General features: G+C 43.3%; 1 protein-coding gene across 1 annotated transcript in view; it reads left to right on the forward strand.

The window, feature by feature from the left end:
• Nucleotides 1-23,109, forward strand: part of LOC136881212 (uncharacterized) — a 566,280-nt gene that overhangs the window by 231,147 nt on the left and 312,024 nt on the right. Inside the window, exon 3 of the mRNA XM_067153938.2 lies at nt 5,899-6,125. Coding sequence (XP_067010039.2) covers nt 5,899-6,125 — 227 coding nt within the window. The remainder of the gene's footprint in view (nt 1-5,898; nt 6,126-23,109) is intronic.

Consider the following 23,109-nt stretch of genomic DNA (forward strand, 5'->3'; position numbering starts at 1 on the left):
AGTTCAAACGTGCTTCATAACTAATTAAATAATAAATAATAAATGGTAAATACAAGGATTCGCTGATCGTACCACGAGTAGTGTCTAATGGAGTTTTTTCTGCCCTTCAAAAATTTGACTAGCTGTACTGGCGACCTTGGACCTCTGATCTACGGAGGAAGAAGCTGAAGGAACGAGGCCCTATATCATGTCTTGTTTAGACACAGCGCTGTTCTCGGAGCAGCCGCGCTGTCTGCCAAATTGTTTGAAGAGCAGTCGTGCTTCGACTTGCTGTGACTGGGCTTGTGATAAATAGTACAATCATTCATTCTTCGTTGTGGGTTATTGCAAAGTTCATACCTGCAAATGTTACAGAAGTGTCGCGACTCGCCAACCCCGGATCTATCGTACGAATGTGTAGAGTAAGAAACTCAGATATTCTAACGAGCTGTCAAGCCGGAAGCATCGTAGGCTACGCTGCTGAGAGTATTCAGGAGAGGATTTTAAGGTTCTAGGCTTACAAGAGGGTCACCATCCTCTACCCTAACAGGCCTCCCAAACGTGATAACAAGAGTTGACCGAGCGAAGTGGCCCCGTGGTCGACAACCCAACTCTGTCACCTGTTTCAACAGGCAGGGAATACAATTTGCACCCACTGGGAGGAATGTACCTATCCTCGGGATGAAGGGAAAAAATACTCGCTTAGAGGAAAGAACGATCTCTCCCAGGCGCTCACCGAAGTCTTTGAGGATCTGGAAAAAATGGACTTGTTGAGGATGAACCTGTTTCTGGCAAATCGGTAAGTTATTCCGTCGTCCATGGAGGCCCAAATCGAAATTTAAAAACACGATTATCGCACGTTTAACAAAAAAGTAGCATTACTCCCCGTTAAAATGGTGATGGCGCTCGAAACTACTGTAGCTGTGGCGCTGTGTCTTAGAAGGGAGAATTCCGTAGCGCCTCCATGCATTCAACTCGACTCTTCCGAATGCTTCGGGAACGTCCTTAAAGGGAGCGTCTTTCATTGCTGCCACCATCGATTGCTACGGAGCAGAATTTATTCCATGAGCAAACTGTATAGGCCTAATACTCTTATGTTTTTAATGCTTGACGGTATAATATTGTGGTACCATTTAAGTTTTTATCATGGTTAGTATTACAAGAAGCTGGCTGTGCTAGAAGTTGTCAAGGAGAAAGGTGACATCCTTTTTGACAACTTTAAAGGTAACCTCTCAAATGATGACACACATCAATGTTATCGAGAGTAGCCTACCGTCAACACGTCCACACACAGAAGGAATTTCACCCTTCATTAGAAATCCCGTCGCTATATTGAGTGGATTATCAGGCTAACGTATTGTTATAAAATATTACATTTACTATAACATCTACGACTTTGGTAACATTTTGCAAATAATTCAATTTGATGTCCCATACATTGGTGCTACACCGTGCAGCTGGGCACCATTTACTAACCAATGTAAGCATGTAAGAATTTGTTCTTTTACGGAAAGGAATTGACTTCTTTTTGTTGCATGTTTCAATAAATGACCGATCATTTCAAGTCAGCCTGTGTTGGGGTAATACGAAATCACTCGCGAAGTGAGGTTAAGAAAATGAATCCTGTCTTTGTACGTTCTCTTATTGGATTCTTCATCACTGTCCTCACTTGATGCTAACAAAAGCTCTCGTCATAACGTGTTTATATCACTAAACTAAATTCTACGCCGAGAAACTAATGTAGATACTTGTTAAATAACATATGAAAGGGGAATCATCTCTTTGCAAGATTTATGAAAACTTTTCATTTCATTTCTTTGCACTTTGCATTTCTATACCAATGGAGGAACATAACAGGCTCGAAAAGTGAAAAGATTCCTAACTTTTCACTTTTCACTTTGCAAGCTAAATCTGAAAAGTGATGGTAGAACGAAATCTGAACTGAAAAGTGCGAAGTGAAAAGTTGCAAACTTCGTTCCTGGAACAGGCCCCTGGTGGACATGGTTAGCCAGTTCGAGTCCCGCAGGTCGAAAATATTTTCACCATCAGGATGTTGGCCGACAGGGTGGGGGAGGTGGTGGTATAGAATTTCTAATCAGTAGATTGCGTGTCAAAAGCCTGGATTAAATTACAAACCTCTGCGCAGTGCTCATATGGAGTGAGGGCATATGAGGCTGTTGATGGGGACGTTAAGCCTTGAGCAGACCCCTTGGTGCTCTTCGACAGGAGTAGGCTATGTGCCGGCACCGGGTTTCACCGTCTCCCTACTATCATATATCACGTCATTCATTTCATATCATTATCTCCTCTGACGTCAGGAAGGGCATCCGGTCATACGACAGATGGACCCGACCCCGTAGAGAATCAAACACATATCCACATTTTAAAAAAACGTTTACGATTATTAGCTGGAGTGAAGGGAACATTGTGGAGTCGGGAATGAAGTTATCGTATCATCGATGATGTCTAACGCCACTCGGAAATACGCTCACGCAATCATAATCGTTAACGACTTACGATACTCCAAACAGCTGCATTCAATATCATCGATCTGTGGTGAATAAAACATCATTTTAAATGATTGCATTTATTACTTTGATTGATTGATTGATTGATTGATTGATTGATTGATTGATTGATTGATTGATTGATTGATTGATTGATTGATTGATTGATTGATTGATTGATTGATTGATTGGATTGATTGATTTTCCTAAGGACTGGTTGCTCTGCCAGTGGAGTGCCCCTGGCCTCTGTTATTTTAAATTTCACTGCTGAGTACCGCGCGATGGAAGGTCCCGTGACCTTCTCGTTCTTGACGCCTTAAGGGGATCAAGTCATCTTTAATATGAGAAGCCGAAGGTGAGTTGTCTGCGGCACGTCTCGGCTCTCACATACAGTCATCACCGTTATTGGCTACAAATTGCTTACATTTTTATTACAGATGACGTCAGCGAACTCTGTGTGTTTCGATAGACTGAAAACCTAATTCTTATTACTTTTACTTGGCTAGTGTTGAGAAAATGCCTTTTTCTCTGTAACATCATCTGACCGAATGAAGATTCTCAGGATTACCAACTTTCGATCGGGAGTATTAAACGAGGTTGCTTATCGCAACATAGATCGCGGCTTTTTTTTTTCTTTTTCTGGGAGTTGCTTTACGTCACACCGACACAGATAGGTCTTATGGCGACGATGGAACAGGGAAGGCCTAGGAATGGGAAGGAAGCGGCCGTGGCCTTAAGGTACACCTCCAGCATTTGCCTGGTGTGAAAATGTGGGACTATCGTGAGGACTGCCGACAGTGGGATTGCACGTCACGTCCCCAACTGAAGATGAGCTGCATGTACCATCTTACCGTAACCCAGTCGTCAGATCTGATCGCAGGCTTTGTTTTGTGTGCGCGCAGACCTTGTACTGGTGCTCTTACCAAATGCATATGTGTGTGTGTTGTGTTCCTTTCTTAATTCTGTAATTATTCAAGGGCACAGCGTGTCTTTATCTGTTAACTCAAACAGCTCGAGAACTTCAAAGAAGGTTTTAAGAAACGTTCCCGGGTATGGACGTTCAAAGTCACAAGACTGAAAGTATCTAGCCTAGGAAACGAAAAAAAAAAGCATTGTAGGCTTCTCACCGAAGAAAAATTCTCCTAAAGTATCACTTTGTCGACAAGTGGGAAGGCTACTAAATTATTAGAATTAAAGCCCTATAAAATATGCTCTTCAACCAGGTGACCTGTATGTTTGAAGACCCACAGTGAATATTGTTCCGGACGAGGCCTGGTCGTTAGTGCAGCGCTCTTCCCCTCCATGATGGTGCACCATCACATTACTGTACGACTCTAACCCCTTTGGCAGGTCTCACACTGCGAACAATCCATGAGGGAAATTTATAAAGTGTTTCCTCAACAGAACAGATATATTAGCGGCCTCCTCGGTCCCCCGATTTACCCACCTACGATTATTAATGCCGCGTGCATGACAAACAACTGAAACATAATATTGGTGCGGATTCCTCAACGTGAACTACAGCGAGTGATGACGGCGGACAGTTTCGAACCTTCCCGCTGTTGGGTTCGACCCGGACAAGCGCGCGCTCGCCGGAGTCTGTGGAGTAAGAAAAAAGACAGTAATGAACGTCGGTTTTCGTGGCTCATATTATTAACGTAAAGAAATAAATGAATTCTGGACTAAATGCGAGCTTTCAGCCAAATTGTATTGGCCTTCATCAGGGCTGAAAGCTCGCATTTAGTCCAGAAATCATTTATTTCTTTACGTTAAAGAAGACTTAACTGAGTGGGCTCAACAGAGAATGATTGCTGCTGCAAGGCGGTGGGAACAGTGACAGGAGAGTACGCGGAATGATAAGACAAAGAGTAAGTTACAAATGAACTCTGTTCATGAGAGATGTTCTTCTCCATCAGGGAGTCGAAAGATTTAAAAACGAGGTTTCCACTTGGGGCTGAGCGGCGCTAAGCTGAAGTTGGCTCTACCCGGTGTGGGCACGTCCATCGAAATCATAAACGCAGTTGGTGGGGCGTAACAGCCTACACCAAAAATGAGTCCTGGGCGCAAAAAGCTGACCACTCCAAAGGCCTATACGGAGACGACTTGGTGCGTGGCCTGCCAAGAGGCCTGTTGCATCTCGTTCGAGCTGAAGTTAATAAACAGCGAATGGAATAGTATCAGCGGAATGTGGGAAACACACAGTCAGGAGTTAATGAAGCGACCCGGCTGGGAATCGAACTCGGGAGCCATTGGACCATTTAGCCATGGAGTGGGTCAACTGAACGGTAACAGCAGACTGCTCGCCCACGCTCGTAATAAGAGATGAATTATTCAGAGAGTCGAGGAGATAATGAGACAATGACACATTGTAAGCAAAAATAGTCATCGCTTTCAATCGAACATGATAGGATATAAATTTGAATGCAAATGATTTGTGCAGCCAGTTAGAGGGCGCGTCTCTCTTTCACATACAATTACGATGTGAAATGAGCGTGTGAAGAAGTTGAATGCCTTGTTAACACCTCGGTGTGGGGCAGACCTCATGCACGTAGCGAGTGTCTTCAATTCCAAGTTCATACATTTGCTTTCATTCGAAGTAAGTCTGGAAGTGGCTGCTGCAGAATACAAATGAGAATAAATTAAGCAAGTTTCAGTGGGAAATTTTACAGGAAAAGGCACTAATTCTATATTTAAACGACCCTCCTTGAAGGAAATTATCCAGTTCCTAGAATTGTAATATGAGCTCCTCCCATAGTTGTTCCATCTAACAACTTATTGGGCTGTAACATTGGATTATGTTAAAGAGACGACTTTGCTGTTATAAAATAAGCCTTTCTTACCTTTTGTTTTTTAATGTTACTCTCCGAACCGCCCACATAAGAGCCTGTACCATGTGATGTTAACTGGACCTACACCAAGTACCCAGCGGATCATGATGGTCCATCAGGATGACGCGCGTTAAGCTGCTAATGGACGCAAAGACGTCATGCTAAACATTACTACAGATCCCACGTTGCACAAGTACACGTAGATTATAAATATTAGAGCATTTTATAAATGTTCTTCCTCAAATCCTTTATGCCTTATACTTTAGACTTGTTTTTTAAGTTGTTTTAGTGTTTAATTGCTAGATTTTCAATTTTCTTATTGTGGAATGCGCACTAATCCAGCATTTTCATAATTACTTTCAATATTTTTGATCTTTGATTGATTATTTCACTAGTCAATTAAGAACGTGAAGCTTGATGGTTAAGATATTTGTGCTGTCAGGGGATGTTATTAGAACTTTGAAATTCTCAACCGGAAATTGCTTTAAATAACAAACTTTCTGTTAAAGGTAGGAGACAGCACAATGTTGTGAATGATGAGAAAACAAGGGATGAACTTAGATGAAGTGTGTTCTTGTCCACAGAGTTCCGGAAGGCGGTGGATCACATGGTCCGCATGAGTGTGGAGGGGGAATGTAAGATCCCCAAACCGAAGCTGGTGCAGGTGAAAAGCGAGTATCCACATCCGTCCAAGATCTACCTGCCGAGGTGTACCATCCTCCACCAGTGTGGGGAAGACACTGGCTGCTGCAAGACTGAGACCCTCACCTGTGTGCCACGCTACACCAACAGAGTGGAGCTCTACTTCTATGTGAGTAGACCAACCGCCAACACGCAAGCCGAAACTTTTGATTAAATATTTGCATGAGAAAGTAGGTTTGTCTAATGAAAGCTAATCCACGAATTCCGTGAGTAATTTACTTACTTCTCAGAGCTTAGCGTCATCGATGTTAAAGGTACGGACGGTTCTTGCTTTAAGCTCGGTGACTCTGTAAGTGTACATTTGTCACATTCCTAAAGTTTTTTTAATGTAGTATTTAATCGTTCAGCATAAATACATGCTATATCAGATTACTGTTGACAAGAGATAAAATAAAAACAACCAAACAAACAAAAAAAAATCTTAGTACAAAACAAAACAAGGTAAAAATAATCACTTTCTAAGGACGAGATTTGAAGTCGACCTCCTGTAGGCCCTTCTGTAACTAGAATAAGTGAGGAGAGTTTGTAATAAAGTGCTGGAAAAGATACATACACAGATAATAAAATAAAAAATTTAAAAAAAGCATTTGGTCACTAACACAAAGGGATGTTCCAGTTTTTCTAGTCAAGTTAACTCTTATTTTCTTGAGAATACGTGTTATACTAATATTTCATTGAGAAGTAAATTGGCAGTTGAATAAAAGAAGCACTGAGCAACAATAGCACTCGAGTGGAAAGTCGTACACGTTAATTTATTTTATTTTTGATATACACAAACACTCACTGTTCATCTTCAGATTCTTCTCTTGGCGAAAGTAAAAGATCTTGAAGAAATCTACTTTTAATCCGGCGTGGAAGTGTGGATCGTTTTCCAAGGGCGAAGAACACAGCACCAGGCACATTGTGGAGTTTCTTGAAGAACGTCTTGGCGTGCATTGAAATCACGTGTTCCAAAGTGTCTAACTGAAGTTCACGAAGTAACTGTTTGTTTTAGCATTCCAGTTGAGAAATGTGAGATGGGAAAACAGAGGATTGGCACTAACAACCATTGTTAAGGAGTTCTGAGAGTAATTTCATGATAAATGATTTGATTTGAGGGATGAAAGGCGTAAGAAAGACTACAATCTGTTGGACAAGGCTGGAAGACGATGCAGGTTGAGAAGAATTTTGCGGTGGTTTCTGAGCTGAATATACTGGGTTTTGCGGAGAAGGTTGAGAAAGCGGGCGTTGCCATGCTGATGGGTTAGGGGTTCGAACGAGCGAAGGTCGAGATGGTAGCGGAGGAAAGTTCGTAGCATTATTCGCTGGTGGTGCGGGGGCGATAATGTTGGGCTGGGTGCTGGTGAACATCGGTGTTGGAGGAGAAGTACTTGCACGCCTGAGCTTGTTCTTCATATTGAGATAATATGGGCAGCCTTTGTAATTTGCAGCATGATCTTGGCCGCAGTTGACACACGTTGGAGGTACTTGTCGTGGTTTATTGCATGCTGAATAGTGATGATTATTAGGGCATTTGACGCAGCGTGAACTTAACTTGCAGAAGTTTTTAGTGTGACCGAACCGTTGACATCGAGTACACTGTGAGATGTCTTGTGGTTTGCGACGAAGTTCGACCGAAATAATGGCACGCTGAATGTGTGTCAAGTCAAAAATTCTTTTTGCATCTTCCGTGTTGTCCAATTCAACGGCGCAGAGGGGCATGGGCTGCTTATCTTTGAAAAGAAGCCGAGTAACTTTACGTACCGGTAAGTTAAGCTCTTGTAACTCTGAGTGGAGTTCCGAGTCAGTAACAGAGTATGGGACATCACGAATGATAACTTCAAGTTTTTTGGTGGTAGGGTCCTGGAAGGTATGAAATTGAAGTTCGGATTCTTCTAGAAATTTGGTACCGGGCGAGTTGGCCGTGCGCGTAGAGGCGCGCGGCTGTGAGCTTGCATCCGGGAGATAGTAGGTTCGAATCCCACTATCGGCAGCCCTGAAAATGGTTTTCCGTGGTTTCCCATTTTCACACCAGGCAAATGCTGGGGCTGTACCTTAATTAAGGCCACGGCCGCTTCCTTCCCACTCCTAAGCCTTTCCTATCCCATCGTCGCCATAAGACCTATCTGTGTCGGTGCGACGTAAAGCCCCTAGCAAAAAAAATATATTTGGTGACGGAACGATAATCGCCGATAGTGGTAGTATTTATCTTGAGAACTTCGCCGCGCTGTTGTGTAGTGTAATCACTGCCGATTACAGTATTCAAGTCTCTAATAATTTGCTGATAGTTATTTACTTCGTGGAGAAAGATTGGTGGCACGTTAACTTTAGGTGTTAATGGGGCAACATTGTCACCTGCAGTGTTATCATCCATGCGTTCAAGAGGAGCATACTTATTGTGAACGGCTGTGTACTTATTGTTTAATCTTGCAGCTGATACAGTTAACTTTTTACTGGGAGTCTGAAAACCATCGTCCTGTTGTAACGGGGGATCGGGAGAAGCAAGTGCTTCGTGCGCACGTTTAAGTTCCGCAAGTTTACTTGGTTGTAAAATAGGTCGTGATGAGGTTGAAGACATAGAACGTTGATGAGAAGTTCTGGACTTACATGATGTTATTCCCGTCTTTGTAAATGCTGCTGCTGTGAAGTTGCTTGCTGCTGTAGATTTGAGGAAACATTCACTAAAGGCTGGTTTGTGTTGACGTGTTGACTGGATTGAATTGGTTGCGTTGAATCCATGTCCGCTGACGACGAATAATATGTTAATAAACTTTCTTTTAATATAGTCCCCGTATCAGGGTTCATTCCATGAGCCATGTTGAGAGTAGTGTAAGTTCGTAGCGTGAAAGCACACGAAGTGTAATTACACAAACACACTGAAGAACGAGCACAATACACGTTATGCTAGACTGTAAACACAAGCGAGAGGTAACTTGCTTCGGCTGAAGCTCGCTAGCGACTCATGATTCCTAAAGTTATGTTGACCGTTGTATTTCATGACTTTTACGAAAATTATTAGAATAAGTGTCAATTCATGTGAACAGTGAGCTATTCCATCACATAACTAGGACTGCCGTTTAGCTGTACAGAGCGTAGTATGTGGCCGCCGCCAACAGCTACGAGAGTTTAACGTCACACGTGAGACTGTACGAGCTCAGTAGCCAACTGGCTCATCCTCCATCAATCAACCTGCTGTACTCATGTCTCCAGCGATTCTCAGCCGGACTTTGAACTCTACTGCTGACTAGTGCCATCTCGAAGTCTTGACGTCTTCTCTATGTGAAATGAACGACGATCATTAAAATAGGAAGTCGCCTCTAAACAAAAATATACAAGTTTTTGTAATTTGTGAAATGAGAGTGATGTAAGTGTTGTTCTGTGAAACACTCAGCGCTCTCGAGCATTTTACAGACTGCCGCGCCATTTGACACTGTTCGCTTTATTTATGGCCTGTCTGTTGTGTTTGGTCCAGTGTGAGCCAAACAAGGACCTAGTGTGTTTATTGAGCAGTTCACTCGTCAGCATCATCTTTCCATAATAATAGAAGACGATCAATTAATGTTGTTGTTCTTAGCGCCCGTCACTTGAGCGTGTCTTGGAGTCGGACCTGCTAACTACAACAATAATGACTGCATCCGTCCATATAGGGTCCGCGTCGGGAAGCGCATCCGCCCATAAAACTGTGTAGTACCGACCCAAGTATTCAGAAAAGAAAGCGTGGAAAAAGGAGAAAACTGGGCAACTTCTTTCACTCTTACCTTGAGGACAGGTTCTGTTCTAGGGAATGAATCATACTTTGATGTAACATTCAGAATTTAATTTTGAAAGTACAGTAAATGTTCGGTTTTATTTTTCGCCTATAAATGCTGCAGTTTTTAATAAAATTTTGGTTCATACTTAAAATGTTCGTGAAGTCTTTAGATGTAATCATTGTTAAGTATATCGTCGAAGTAAGTTATAACATTCGTATGAGGTGAAAGAGTAACTTGAGCTAGACAGGTGCAGGGCTCGCGCACTTATGCCAAGTAACTATTTTATACTGATAGGCAGTTATTATTTGTCCTAACACACGACACATGTGATAACGTTCTGCGACAGACAGATGCGGCCATGTCTTATGTAAAATGGAGAGGGACTTCCACGTGAGAAGGTACTTAGTTCAATCACGGGAGCTATTTATTGGCTTGAAGCCGAACGTACAGGGTTGTACCGATGGTAAAAACATGTTTTATTAAATAAACACAGGTCGTAAATTGATAATGGAGGTGAATGAAACTAGTGCATTTCGGCGTATGGTAAAAGTCGTTCTACAAGGTAGGTTCCAGTCTTGGAAAGTATCACAAACTACGTCAGTTACGAATTTCCGGCCTATGCTGTTCTGTATCGATCCTACAAGTTTGAGTGTTATATTACCCAGTAGAATGGTGACTAGCCGACAGAATCAGAATAGGGCGAGACAATACGGTAAGAAATGCACCACTGTCAACACCTAACCTGCGCTTCGAACATTATTAACATGGGGCTTCAGCCTTTCATATACACTGTCTAGGTCACAGCAAAGCCCTTCACATACGATAACGTGACCCATAATACGTATCATGCGAATATTTGTGGCCTTCAATTGTGTGGTAAAAGAGTTTCCATTTTGTTGCACGCAGATCTTGATAGGTGGTGTTATCTTGCAACATCGCATGGGAATGTTGTGTGTTGGATAAGTTGCCATATTGTTGGATGTAGATCTTGATAGGTGGAGCTTTCTTGTGACATCGCATGGGAATGTTGTGTGCTGCATCAGCTGCTATACTGTTTCACGTAGATCTTGATAGGTGGAGCTTTCTTGTGACATCGCATGGGAATGTTGAGAGCTGCATCAGCTGCCAGACTGTTGGACGTAGATCTTGATAGGAGGAGCTTTCTTGTGGCATCGCATGGGAATATTGTGAGCTGCATCAGCTGCCATATTGTTGGACGTAGATCAATCATGTTGCTGCATTTTTCTTTTCATTTGTTGGACCATTATCTCACCTGTGGGAGGCGTGAATGGGTGCATTAAATGTAACGCCTGCATGTCATAAGAATTTGTATTTGCTCTCATGTCTTCTAAGCTCCAAAGCCTACGCTTGTCCGTGAAGCGGAGAAATGTATATATTATTATTAACAACCTGTTCATTCTGTGTAGATCTCCTCCCAGTCTGAAAATGATTTCATTCAGCATTCCGTACCTTGGTCTTCCTGTTACTCTCTCCCCATCAGTTTTTTCCTCCATCAACCTTCTTTACAAAGAATGCGACCAAGTTATGATCGTTTCCTCTTCCTGATTGTCTCCTATTCTCGTCAGTACTTCTGCATTTCTCAGTCTGCCCATCCGCTTCACTTCCTCCATTCTCCTTGACAGCCATATTCTGAAGTGTTCACTATTTGTTCGGGCGGAGAGGCCCTCCTTCTCTTGTACCACTTTCTTAGAACGTGCTCTTCAAGTGGACTCGGGTTCGATTATCCTGTATATTGCGCATTGAGGTTCACTCAATGTTGTGATTGGTCGCTGTGGCCAAGGGACAGTCATGGATACATCAAGCGGTTAACTGGCTTCCAATTTGGCACAACATAAATACAGCATGACTCACACCACGTCGTGGCACATCAACACACGCTCATTATAAATGAATATTTAAAAATATTAACACTCAGGAGCAACTTTGTGTTTCAGAGACGAAACATAGTCGTAAGTTCTTAATGGACATAGTCCCTGCTCTTACATGTGGGTGGGGTGCAGCCGAAGTGCCTGTCGTAAGAGGTGACTAAAAGGGGCGACCAAGGGATGATTGAATTACAACCATGAAACTAGTTGTGATTAGTGCCATCAGGCGGGGAACGCCGTGGGTCGCCTTTACTTGCGAATACTACCACTATGTTAGGTACACAGTAGAGCGGTTCTAGTACATGTGAGTAGTAGCACTGTATGTGGACCGTCATGTGAGAAACACCACGGGTCTGGGCGTTAATACCACTATATGAGCGACACCGTGGATCTGCGTTGTCTGTGAGGAACACCACAGGCTTGCTTTGCCTACGAATGGCGCCATTATGTGAGAAACACCTTAGGTCTCCGTTACGTGTGCAACGTACAATACTTGTGAGTAGAACCATAATGTTTGGAACACCGTGAGTTTACGCTATTTTCGATTAGTATCGCAACATGACAAATACCATGATTAGGTTAGGGACCGTTGGCCTGGATTTTGAACCCCATTACACAACAACCATCACGGATTCAGGATTGTGCTTGGGAAGCAGTTCCTTGGTCACTAACACTATTGTTTTACGATAGTTTCTGGGAAGATTGTGGGTCCGATCCACTGATTGTTTAAAATTCGTCCATTCATTCTTCATCATCACGTTTTGAATTCTGTTTAGTGGATGAATTTTGTACTTTTAAATTGTGATTGCACTTCGTCTCATTTCGTACCATTAGAGGCCGATGACCTAGATGTTATGCCGCTTTAAACAACAAGCATCATCATGATCCTCTGTATTGAGTAGAGGAAGAACGACATGTTGTAGAGGAAAATATTTCTAACTATTGCATTAAGCGCCAGCAAGGTTTATGTCGTGGAACTCAGAGCGTTCAGCTGGCAGGCTCCAAGCGCCGTCCCTCTATCATGCTGAACGTGTTCCGTTCCCACTGGAGAGTTTGTGGCCGCGAGGTTACCAGAGTTCTAGCACCACTCACCGTGACGTTCAGTTTTACCTCTCGTGTGCTCTACACGAACGAATGTTATCTTCTACGAGCAGTGCGAGATCTCTCCGTGTTGTACGTAGTCACGGTCCACCAATCTCAAATCCAAGTAATTACACTAAAGTACACACATTTCATGGAGCACTTTAATAACGGAGATAATTATAATATTTTAGGATCCATAAGTATACGAAGCTGATGAGTCAACATGCCCTATTGTGCTCCCGAACAACAACTCTCTCTGTTAACGAATGCTGTGAATTTCCCTCTTCGATCAACGTACAACTTCATTCTAGACTGTGTGCAAAGCTCTGTGAATTAACTAAATACCTCCACAGTCCTCCAATGACAAGTAGCTGTGTGACCTCCTTTAGTTCCATATCTAAAGTCATTGCATACCCTCCATCGTTGCGGCCATTTATTATCCTAGAAAACCTACCTCCACTCCTCTCACATGGCCCCAATACCGAACCCGGTTTATGCTTTCAACTTCATACATCGACTTTATTCCTAACTTAGACCTTATCTCGTCACTTCGTGTACCCTCCTGCCATTGTTCCCTCCTGTTTGCATCAGATTTCATTCTCGCTGCTTACATGTCTGTTATTTCTAACTTTGATAAAATTTCCTGAGAGGACATGCTTTTTTTAAACAACCTGTGAAGGAATATTCTTGAGATTTTAGAGAACCTTTTTAATATGCGGTAAATCTGTAAAATAATGCAGCATTTATAGCAGAAAGCCAGTTAAGAACAAATGTGCATATGTGATAGAATTTTCACGGGTAATTATTGGGCTTGAAACATTGTGAAGTAGGATGCTACTCTGCTTACGCGCACACTCCGCTGTGACGGATTAGGGAACCTGATCACTGATAAGATGTGCATTGCGACTAACTAGACCACTCACCCTTCACCTACACCGTCAACAGAAATTTAAGCTGGATGTACTTTCCTTCCTTCACGAGAATAGGAGAATTCACAAGAACAAAGCAAATTCCAGTTCATGGAGACATCACCTCAAGGAGTTGTCCTCCCCCGCATTGAAGTCACTCTTACGATCACAAGGCTACTTCAGTTATAATTGGAAATGCGCATGGTTGACCTCTAAGTGAACATGGCAACATGACTCCGCATCATTGCTGCCAACTTCGCTAATTTCAGATGAAAAACCAAAAATAACTATGTCAATGCAAGTAGCAATAATGAATTCTCTTACATCAGTCTATTATTCATAAGTTCGGGTCCATGGCTTCATGGTTAGTACGCTGGCCTTTGTTCCAATGGGTCCTGGGTGCTATTCCAGACCGGATTGGAGCTTATAACTTTCATTACTTGAGTCGCATAATATGCAGCAGTCGTCTGGAGGCCTTCAGGGGTCACGTAAACCGAAGTTCATGGTTACTGTTTTAGCTGGGCAACTAATAATCAGAGGAAAAATGAAAGAGGTCCGATCCTTCGAAGAAAACCTGAGAAGGTAATTTTGATAAATATGTGTCCGTCTCCTGAAATGAGTGATTGCCGGCCGCAATACGTGCAGTGTTTGTCCTGTTTGTTCAAACAGGGAGGTTGAACTGAATGTCCGCTTGTCCACACAGATTGACGCGACTCGCATCTCAATGGTCACAGGCTGGGGATTTCAGCGGAGATCAGTATTCAGTCGGCAGCTCTTGTTCGACACATAACGTGCCAATCGCTGAAGACAGCTTACTCTAAATTAACACCGGCTTTTGCTTTTCTCAAAATCGCAAGAATTCTGTGTTACCTTTCAATTACGTTACCATGAACAGTGAAGAAGATGCCCCCTTCTTTACCAAAGGCAGACCATTTTTACGAAAGAGAACCAAGTTACTCATTAAGGGAAATAATTAACTCCTTTCCACCAAGGTGAAATCAATCTGCGATTGTACAATAATTGATAATTTTGATCTTCTGGATTTAATATAATAATGTTAATTTATTTTTCATTATTTTTTAAGGTTACGTCTTGCACAGTTGATTAATTACATCACCAGGGAAGTCTTCGTTAGAATGTACCAAATAGCAAAATAGTAATGCTAGGAAGTGAGTTGTTCTCCCTTAGCCCAGTAGTCTCCCACTCTAGGGTGCGATGTTTAGCTGTCACTGACTGGAGAGGGTCAATATACCATTGGGATCAGTTTTTAAAATTTCTAGGTCTTTTCGAAACAGTTTCATCCATTTAGCATTTCCCCTCCTCCCGCTAGAAATGGTGCTGAAGATTCTTGTGGCAGTCTGCTCTTTCTGATGGCTGATGTTACGCTCTCTAAATGTTGCTCAAGCTCGTTGTTATGGCTGATTCTGAATTCTCCTCCCTCTTTAATGGGGCCCTTGATTTTTCTCAGGATGTTTCGTTCTTTCAGTTCCAAATTCCTGACTAGTCCCTTCTTGACCATTTGCAAGCATTCATAGGCATACAGTGTGCCTCAGCAAGTGAGTTCATTTTTACATTATAAAAAATGTTTGTAATTGGTACTCCTACTGCTGTCCACTGTGCTCGAATCTCTTCTCATTGCCATCGCCCTCTACTATGACTGCGCTAATACGCCTTCTCATTCGCCCGGTCACACATGTAAACGAGCGAACACGGCGTAGTTACCAGTTCAGGCGCTAGGAGCGCTGAGAAGCTGGTATTAGTCTGCTTGACGAGACACGCTTAGTAATCACTGCTAAGAGTGCTGGTGTAATTTGAGTCTGTATTTACCTTATTTGGTTATTTCTTTGACCGTGAACCGTTTTAGTGTTTATATATATATAATATTGTTTACTGCTGTGTGCCTTAATGTATGATGAAAAGCAGATCTGGAAGTGGGATTTCGTTTCATGAATTTCCTCTCAACGGGCTACGTCATAAGTGACTAAATGTTATTTCAAGAAACATTTCTCGCCGAATTTCAATTCAAGATCATCCTAACGATATGTTTGCCACGCCGAATAAATCTACACTTTCATGCTACGTAGGAGATATGAACTGCGTGACTGGAATAACACTCTTTATAAGGAGCGCATCTTAGCAGAAAGTCAGTGCCTAAGTGAAGCAGAGAGGTTGTGATTGTTGGTAGTCCATCGAACAGCAGACGTTATATGACAAGAAATTCGGCATCTTCTTTCAACAGAAAGACGCTTCATTCCATGTTGAGCGAATAAAAACTACTGAAGATGACCGTCATCCAAACGAAAGTAGAAATCGAATTACCCTAGTCAATAACATTTTCTGTTTTATAATTTCTGCTGTGACTACAAAATAAAGGTTACAGCAGCATTTTTCTTCTTTAAGAGGCTTTTAGGTACAGAGCTACATAGTTTAACACTCAAAGCAATAAAGGAAATCGAAGCTTGCTGTTTTTTCGTATTGCGCATTGTGAGTGACAATCATAAGACTAATGTAAGCAGGATAAGAAGAATGTCTTCTTCAAAACACATTAAACCGAAGATCTGTCATCCTGTTGGTAGTGAAATGCCTCTTCTTGCTTTCGACAAATGGCACATTCTGAAAAGTAAGAAATTCTTTACTCAAAAAATCTATGTTTGATAGTTCCCATGATATAAATGGTGATTTTATCAAGGAACTGTATCAGATGCAATCAAATGAAACTGCGAAATAGGTTCATTTTTCTTACATGAAAAAACATGGAGCCGTCTAAGTTTAAGAAATGAATGTGCTGTGCGCGAATGATATTTTCGCGACTGAAGTAATAACAGCCCTATGATATTTAAAAGACCATTCCTACACAGATATGCACGATTTATTTAATGCAGGTACCACTGTCAAATACAAGTTATCGATAAAAAATGATTCGACATACGTGTCAGTAGCACAAATGTAGCAACATTGCAGCCGGACAAGAAGCTTGATTCTTATGACAAGACCAAGGTGTTCAACAGTGCTAATGGATTGATTTATAAAAGAGATCAAAACAGCAGGCTGCATTACCCATCAGATTTGCCACTATGGATTTTGAAAGTTATTCACGATTTTGTATTGAAAGCACAACCATTTGTACATAAAAATCCTGTTGCATCTATGAGTGACCATTTAGTGTCTTTGTTGCGTGATTTTCCTCACTTAAGTTGTCCTGAAATCGGACATTCATAGTTGAGTGTAGTTACTTGCGAGTGTGGTATTCCTGTATTCTTAAATAACATAGCCACATAAATAATAGAGATCTTTGAAAGATTTGAACGCAAAAACGCGAAACACCTAAACAGAAAAGTGTGTGAAATTATTTAAATTCTACAGTATTTACTACCTACAGTTAACATTATTTTGTACGGTTTTTCCGCTGCGGTGGGGTACGTTCTTCACTGAATTTCTTTATTAAGGTTTAAGGTGTGATTCAGATATAATTATTGACTGATTGGCTTTATATTTGAACAGAAATATACAAAACACTTAACGTGTGCTGTAATGAACAATCGTGTTTTAATGCCAGCGAAACAGCGCTCGGTGGTAAAAATGGGAACTAGGCCCATATCGCTCATATAGCTGTATTGGGAAGGCGTATTAGCGCAGTCATAGTAGAGGGCGATGTCATTGCCAACAGTTGTGCAGCAGTTAATGTATGGCTACTGTTCACGTAGGAGCTGCATTCAAACGCTCGAGATAGTTACGTTCTAGAGCAGAGTAGTTTCCTACTGCTAAGAGGGCTACTTTAACTTCTTCTAGCCCGGGCCTGATTGTTGGTAAGTGTTTCTAGAAGGAAGACTCCTAAGTGATCTATTCCACTCACTGCACATAATCTTCACAGACGGCACCTTTTATGTCCTTTGCTCGGGGCCATACTTTGCACTGACTTCATTTATCTCTACATGTTCCTTCAGAACCAGTGAAACTTGTGGCCTTGGTGTGCTTTTCTTTAAGGCTAAATCCCAGTTCGCTTGCTTGGTGCAGAACGAAGATCCTACTTAATTGACACTTTAACATTCGAACTGAGCCTCTATGGGCTGTCTGAAGTACCCGCATGATGGAGCTGTACCAAGTGAATGGAGAGTGCAGGCCAGTCAGCTAGACGTATGCTGATTGCAGTCTCTGAGAAGAAACGTTGGCGAAAATACTTCCTGTTTTGGTAGAAGGCAGTTCAGGTTTCGGAAACGTTAATCCAATGAGCGTCATCTTGCAGAATTCCAATAAGATGTAGCAAGTATTTTAGATTCGGGAGATCAAATGAACTCGCTATTGACCTATCCAAGTGTTTCGGTAAGGTGGATCAGGCAAATTACTGACGTAAATGAAGGCTATTCGGCCAGACGGGTGGCTTAATTTCAACAAAATAGATTTCAGAGAATTAGAGTAGACACAAGGCGGTGTTATTGTGTTCTCACTCGGGAGCGAGAAGTACAAATGAGACTCGGTGAAACAGTACAGTCGGGAATGAAGTTCCAAGGGGACCAAGGAAGAGAGCCCAAGCAGCACGTGATCGAACAGGATCCATACACTTTGCTTTACGTCGCACCGACACAGACAGGTCATATGGCGACGACGGGATGGGAAAGGCCTGGGACTGAGAAGGAAGCGGCCGTAGCCTTAATTAAGGTACAGCCCGGTGTGAAAATGGGAAACCACGGAAAACTATCTTCAGGGCTGCCGACAGTAGGGTTTCTCCCGATGCAAGCTCAGAGCTGCGCGGCCCTAACCGCTCGGCCAACTCGCCCGGTAATAATATGTGTAGAATATGATGTACTGTACAGAGTAACAAGTTACAGGATTGTGATGGCAATATAGCTGAGACGGGCTACGCGTACCCAGCGCCATTCAAAGAGTTCGGCAAACGTTTGATCTCCCTGGCCACTTACTTGCCTAGTAGGGGGTGATTTATGACGGCAGTGGGCTTTAAAACGGAAGTTCGCATTCCCCTTCAGAAATCCTCACAGCTCTGTTGCCAATGCACCTCTTGTTAAATAGACATCAGTCTCTCTTTTCAGCTCAGACAATTCACTTGCTTTGTTCGCTGTTTGAAAGTTTTGGATTATTTCTTTGCTTCGTTAATTAATATTTGTGAAGTGTGTTGTTTTTCACTTCGCTTCACGCAGTAATGTGGAGGCCGTGGGAATCACACCTGGAAATTATCGCATCAGAAAATCCTGAATTAAATCTGCCAGTGCAGGGAAACGATCCTCAACCGAGCACCGGAAACAGTGATATTCGACCGAGTAGTACTGGTTCCGTGTCCGCGAGTGATACTCAGCCGAGCAGCAGTGGTTCCGCGCCCACGAGTGATATTCAGCCGAGCAGCAGTGGTTCCGCGCCCGCGAGTGATACTCAGCCGGGTAACAGTGGTTCCGCGCCCACGAGTGATATTCAGCCGAGCAGCAGTGGTTCCGCGCCCGCGAGTGATGCTCAGCCGGGTAGCAGTGGTTCCGTGCCCACGAGTGATATTCAGCCGAGCAGCAGTGGTTCCGCGCCCGCGAGTGATACTCAGACGAACAGCAGTGGTTCCGTGTCCGCGAGTGATACTCAGCCGAGCAGCAGTGGTTCCGCGCCGACGAGTGATATTCAGCCGAGCAGCAGTGGTTCCGTGTCCGCGAGTGATACTCAGCCGAGCAGCAGTGGTCCCGTGTCCGCGAGTGATACTCAGCCGGGTAGCAGTGGTTCCGTGTCCGCGAGTGATACTCAGCTGGGTAACAGTGGTTCCGTGTCCGCGAGTGATACTCAGCCGAGCAGCAGTGGTTCCGCGCCCACGAGTGATACTCAGCCGGGTAGCAGTGGTTCCGTGCCCGCGAGTGATACTCAGCCGAGTAGCAGTGGTTCCGTGTCCGCGAGTGATACTCAGCCGGGTAGCAGTGGTTCCGTGTCCGCGAGTGATACTCAGCCGAGCAGCAGTGGTTCCGCGCCCACGAGTGATACTCAGCCGAGCAGCAGTGGTTCCGTTTCCGCGAGTGATACTCAGCCGAGCAGCAGTGGTTCCGCGCCCACGAGTGATACTCAGCCGAGCAGCAGTGGTTCCGTGTCCGCGAGTGATACTCAGCCGGGTAGCAGTGGTTCCGTGTCCGCGAGTGATACTCAGCCGGGTAGCAGTGGTTCCGCGCCCACGAGTTATACTCAGCCGAGCAGCAGTGGTTCCGTGTCCGCGAGTGATACTCAGCCGAGCAGCAGTGGTTCCGCGCCCACGAGTGATACTCAGCCGAGCAGCAGTGGTTCCGTGTCCGCGAGTGATACTCAGCCGGGTAGCAGTGGTTCCGTGTCCGCGAGTGATATTCAGCCGGGTAGCAGTCGTTCCGCGCCCGCGAGTGATACTCAGCCGGGTAGCAGTGGTTCCGTGCCCGCGAGTGATATTCAGCCGGGTAGCAGTCGTTCCGTGCCCGCGAGTGATACTCAGCCGGGTAGCAGTGGTTCCGCGTCCGCGAGTGATACTCAGCCGGGTAGCAGTCGTTCCGTGCCCGCGAGTGATACTCAGCCGGGTAGCAGTCGTTCCGCGGAGAAAAGAAAGGCGACTAAAACTTTGAGTAAGCAAAGATAACGGCTGGTATGTAACGCATACGAATACGTTATGAAGAACAACGTTCGCAAGGGTTATATTTCTGAGACAGCTAAAATGTTGAAACTTAACAGGAAAACTGTAAGTAAAATAGTAAAGAGGGTAAAGAGGGGACCTACAACTCCGAAAAGGTGTAGTAATAATAGGGTTATCTTTAATAAAATTGATTATTTTTGCTGTGACTTGGTGAGACGCGAGGTATATGCATTCTTTACTAAAGGCAAGTCACCAACCGTACAGGAACTGTTAAAACATTTGAAAAATGTGTGTGGCTTTCCTTATGACAAAACTACTCTACGACAGCTGTTGAAAAAACTTGGGTTTTGTTTCCGTATTCTGAAGAAAAAACAGATTGTAATGGAATCTGCTAGAATAGTAGCTTGGCGATATAAATTCATAGACCGTCTCCGGAAGTTGCGTTCCGAGGGATGCAGAGTTGTCTATCTAGATGAAACTTGGTTCGATACTCATGACATTGTGAAGAAAGGGTGGGATGATGGAACTTGTAATTGCATACTGAAAGCTCCAACATCGCGAGGCAAGCGTATTATGGTATTGCATGCTGGAGGCAGTGAGGGCTGGGTTGAGAATTTCCTTTATTTATCGGGTAAAAACATTGGAGACTGCAAAGCTGATAGCCATGACGAAATGACAGGCTCAAGTTTTCGAAAACTGGTTTAGTTCTCATCTTCTAGAGAACCTACCACGTGACCGAAAATGTGTAATCGTGATGGACAACGCAAGCTATCATTCGCGGCAGCTGATTAGGTTTCCTTCCATGAACACTAATATTAAGGACATTATTAAGTTTATGGAGTACAATAACATTCCTGTGCCAAAACCTGTACCCATCAAGGCAGTTATGTTGCAGGAAATCAAATCAGCCAATATCAGTAAAAGGTACGCTGTAGAGGAGATCGCAGCCTCACGTGGACACGAAGTTTTGCGACTCCCTCCATATCACTGTATTTTAAACCCCATAGAAATGATCTGGCTTCAGCTGAAGACGTATGTTAGGAAAAATAATGTTACGCCAACTTTGAGTGCTAGTGTGTGTCAACTTCTTCGTGAAGGAGCTGGAACGATCGGTCCTGAGAGGTGGTCTGCTTGTGTTCGAAGCACCATTAAGACAGAAGAGAAGTACATGAAACACTACACGGATAGCAACCAAGATAGATTTGTAATTCACCTAGCAGACAATGACGAGGACGACGAAGGTAAATACTGCATTTGTTTTAAAAGTAGCTACGTTTGCTGGCTATTTTTTGTCCGAACTACATACCGGTACTCCGATATTTATTATTATTATTATTATTATTATTATTATTATTATTATTATTATTATTATTATTATTATTATTATTATTATTATTATTAATCTGCTTACCCTCCAAGGTTGGTTTTTCCCTCTGACTCAGAGGGATCCTACCTCTACCGCCTCAAGGGCAGTGTCCTAGAGCGTGAGACATTTGGTCGGGGGATACCACCGGGAAGAATGACCAGTACCTCGCCCAGGCGGTTTCACCTGCTATGCTGAACAGGGGCCTTGGTGGGGGATGGGAATATTGGAAAGGATAGGCAAGGAAGAGGGAAGGAAGTGGCCGTGGCATTAAGTTAGGTACCATCCCGGCATTTGCCTGGAGGAGAAGAGGGAAAACACGGAAAACCACTTTCAGGATGGCTGAAGTGGGAATTGAACCCACCTCTACTCAGTTGACCTCCCGAGGCTGAGTGGACCCCGTTTCAGCCCTCGTACCACTTTTCAAATTTCGTGGCAAAGCCGCGAATCGAACCCGGGCCTCCGGGGGTGGCAGCTAATCACACTAACCACTACACCACAGAGGCGGACAATTATTATTATTATTATTATTATTGTTATTATTATTATTATTATTATTATTATTATTATTATTATTATTATTATTATTATTATTATTATCATCCCAGTCCCTAGTTCGTGATTTTAGTTTTCCTTTGCCAGGCGAGTTGGCCGTGCGGTTAGGGGCGCGTAGCTGTGAGCTTGCATCGGGGAGATAATGGGTTCAAGCTCCACTGTCGGCAGGTCTGAAGATGGTTCACCGTGGTGTCCCATTTTCACACCAGGCAAATGTTGGGGAAGTACCTTAATTAAGGCCACCTGCACTTCCTTCCCACTCCTAGACCTTGCCTAGCCCATAGTCGCCATAACACCTATCTGTGATGGTGCGACATAAAACAAATTGTAAAAAATTGTTGCACTTTTCATTTCTTTACTGAAAGCGAGACACTGATATTAGCAGCATAAAATTAATATTTTAATGGGCCTACTTTGGTATCAATTTAAGTTTAGTCTTTGTCGAGTTTATTTGCCAATGCCTTCTTCCTGTTTTTTCTTTCTTTCTTTCTTTCTTTCTTTCTTTCTTTCTTTCTTTCTTTCTTTCAACATCTGCGACCACCGCACGGGTTAAGCACGAAACAAATTATTCTGCGATATTGGTTTGTGCTGTGGTTCATTATCATGTTTTTATATTTATATTTTGACTTTAGAATAAATTAAATGTTAACATGTTTAAATAATCGACGCAAAATATGACAACCTTGCTTTTGACAGAGCTCACTTGCCTTTTAAAGGACACGCGCCTCTTGTGTCCAGAGGAAAGGAGCCGACTGTCAACCCTCATTATCACTAGGGCGGGCCAAGTTTTGAGATCAGAAGATACCGCTTGGGTATGCGTTGAGCGTCAGGACTATACCTCATGGGGAATCAGTGAAAGTAATGAGCTTCTTTGGGGTAATCTCCGCTTGGAGAGAATACAGATTGCGTGCCACTCTCTCGCGGTGTTCAAATGAAGTGAGGGAATGGTGGTCTCTTCCGTAGAATGGAGAAGTAAAGACTTGAGGAGGACAG

Source organism: Anabrus simplex, chromosome 9 (genome assembly GCF_040414725.1).
Source record: "Anabrus simplex isolate iqAnaSimp1 chromosome 9, ASM4041472v1, whole genome shotgun sequence".
Classification (NCBI taxonomy): Eukaryota; Metazoa; Arthropoda; class Insecta; order Orthoptera; family Tettigoniidae; genus Anabrus; species Anabrus simplex.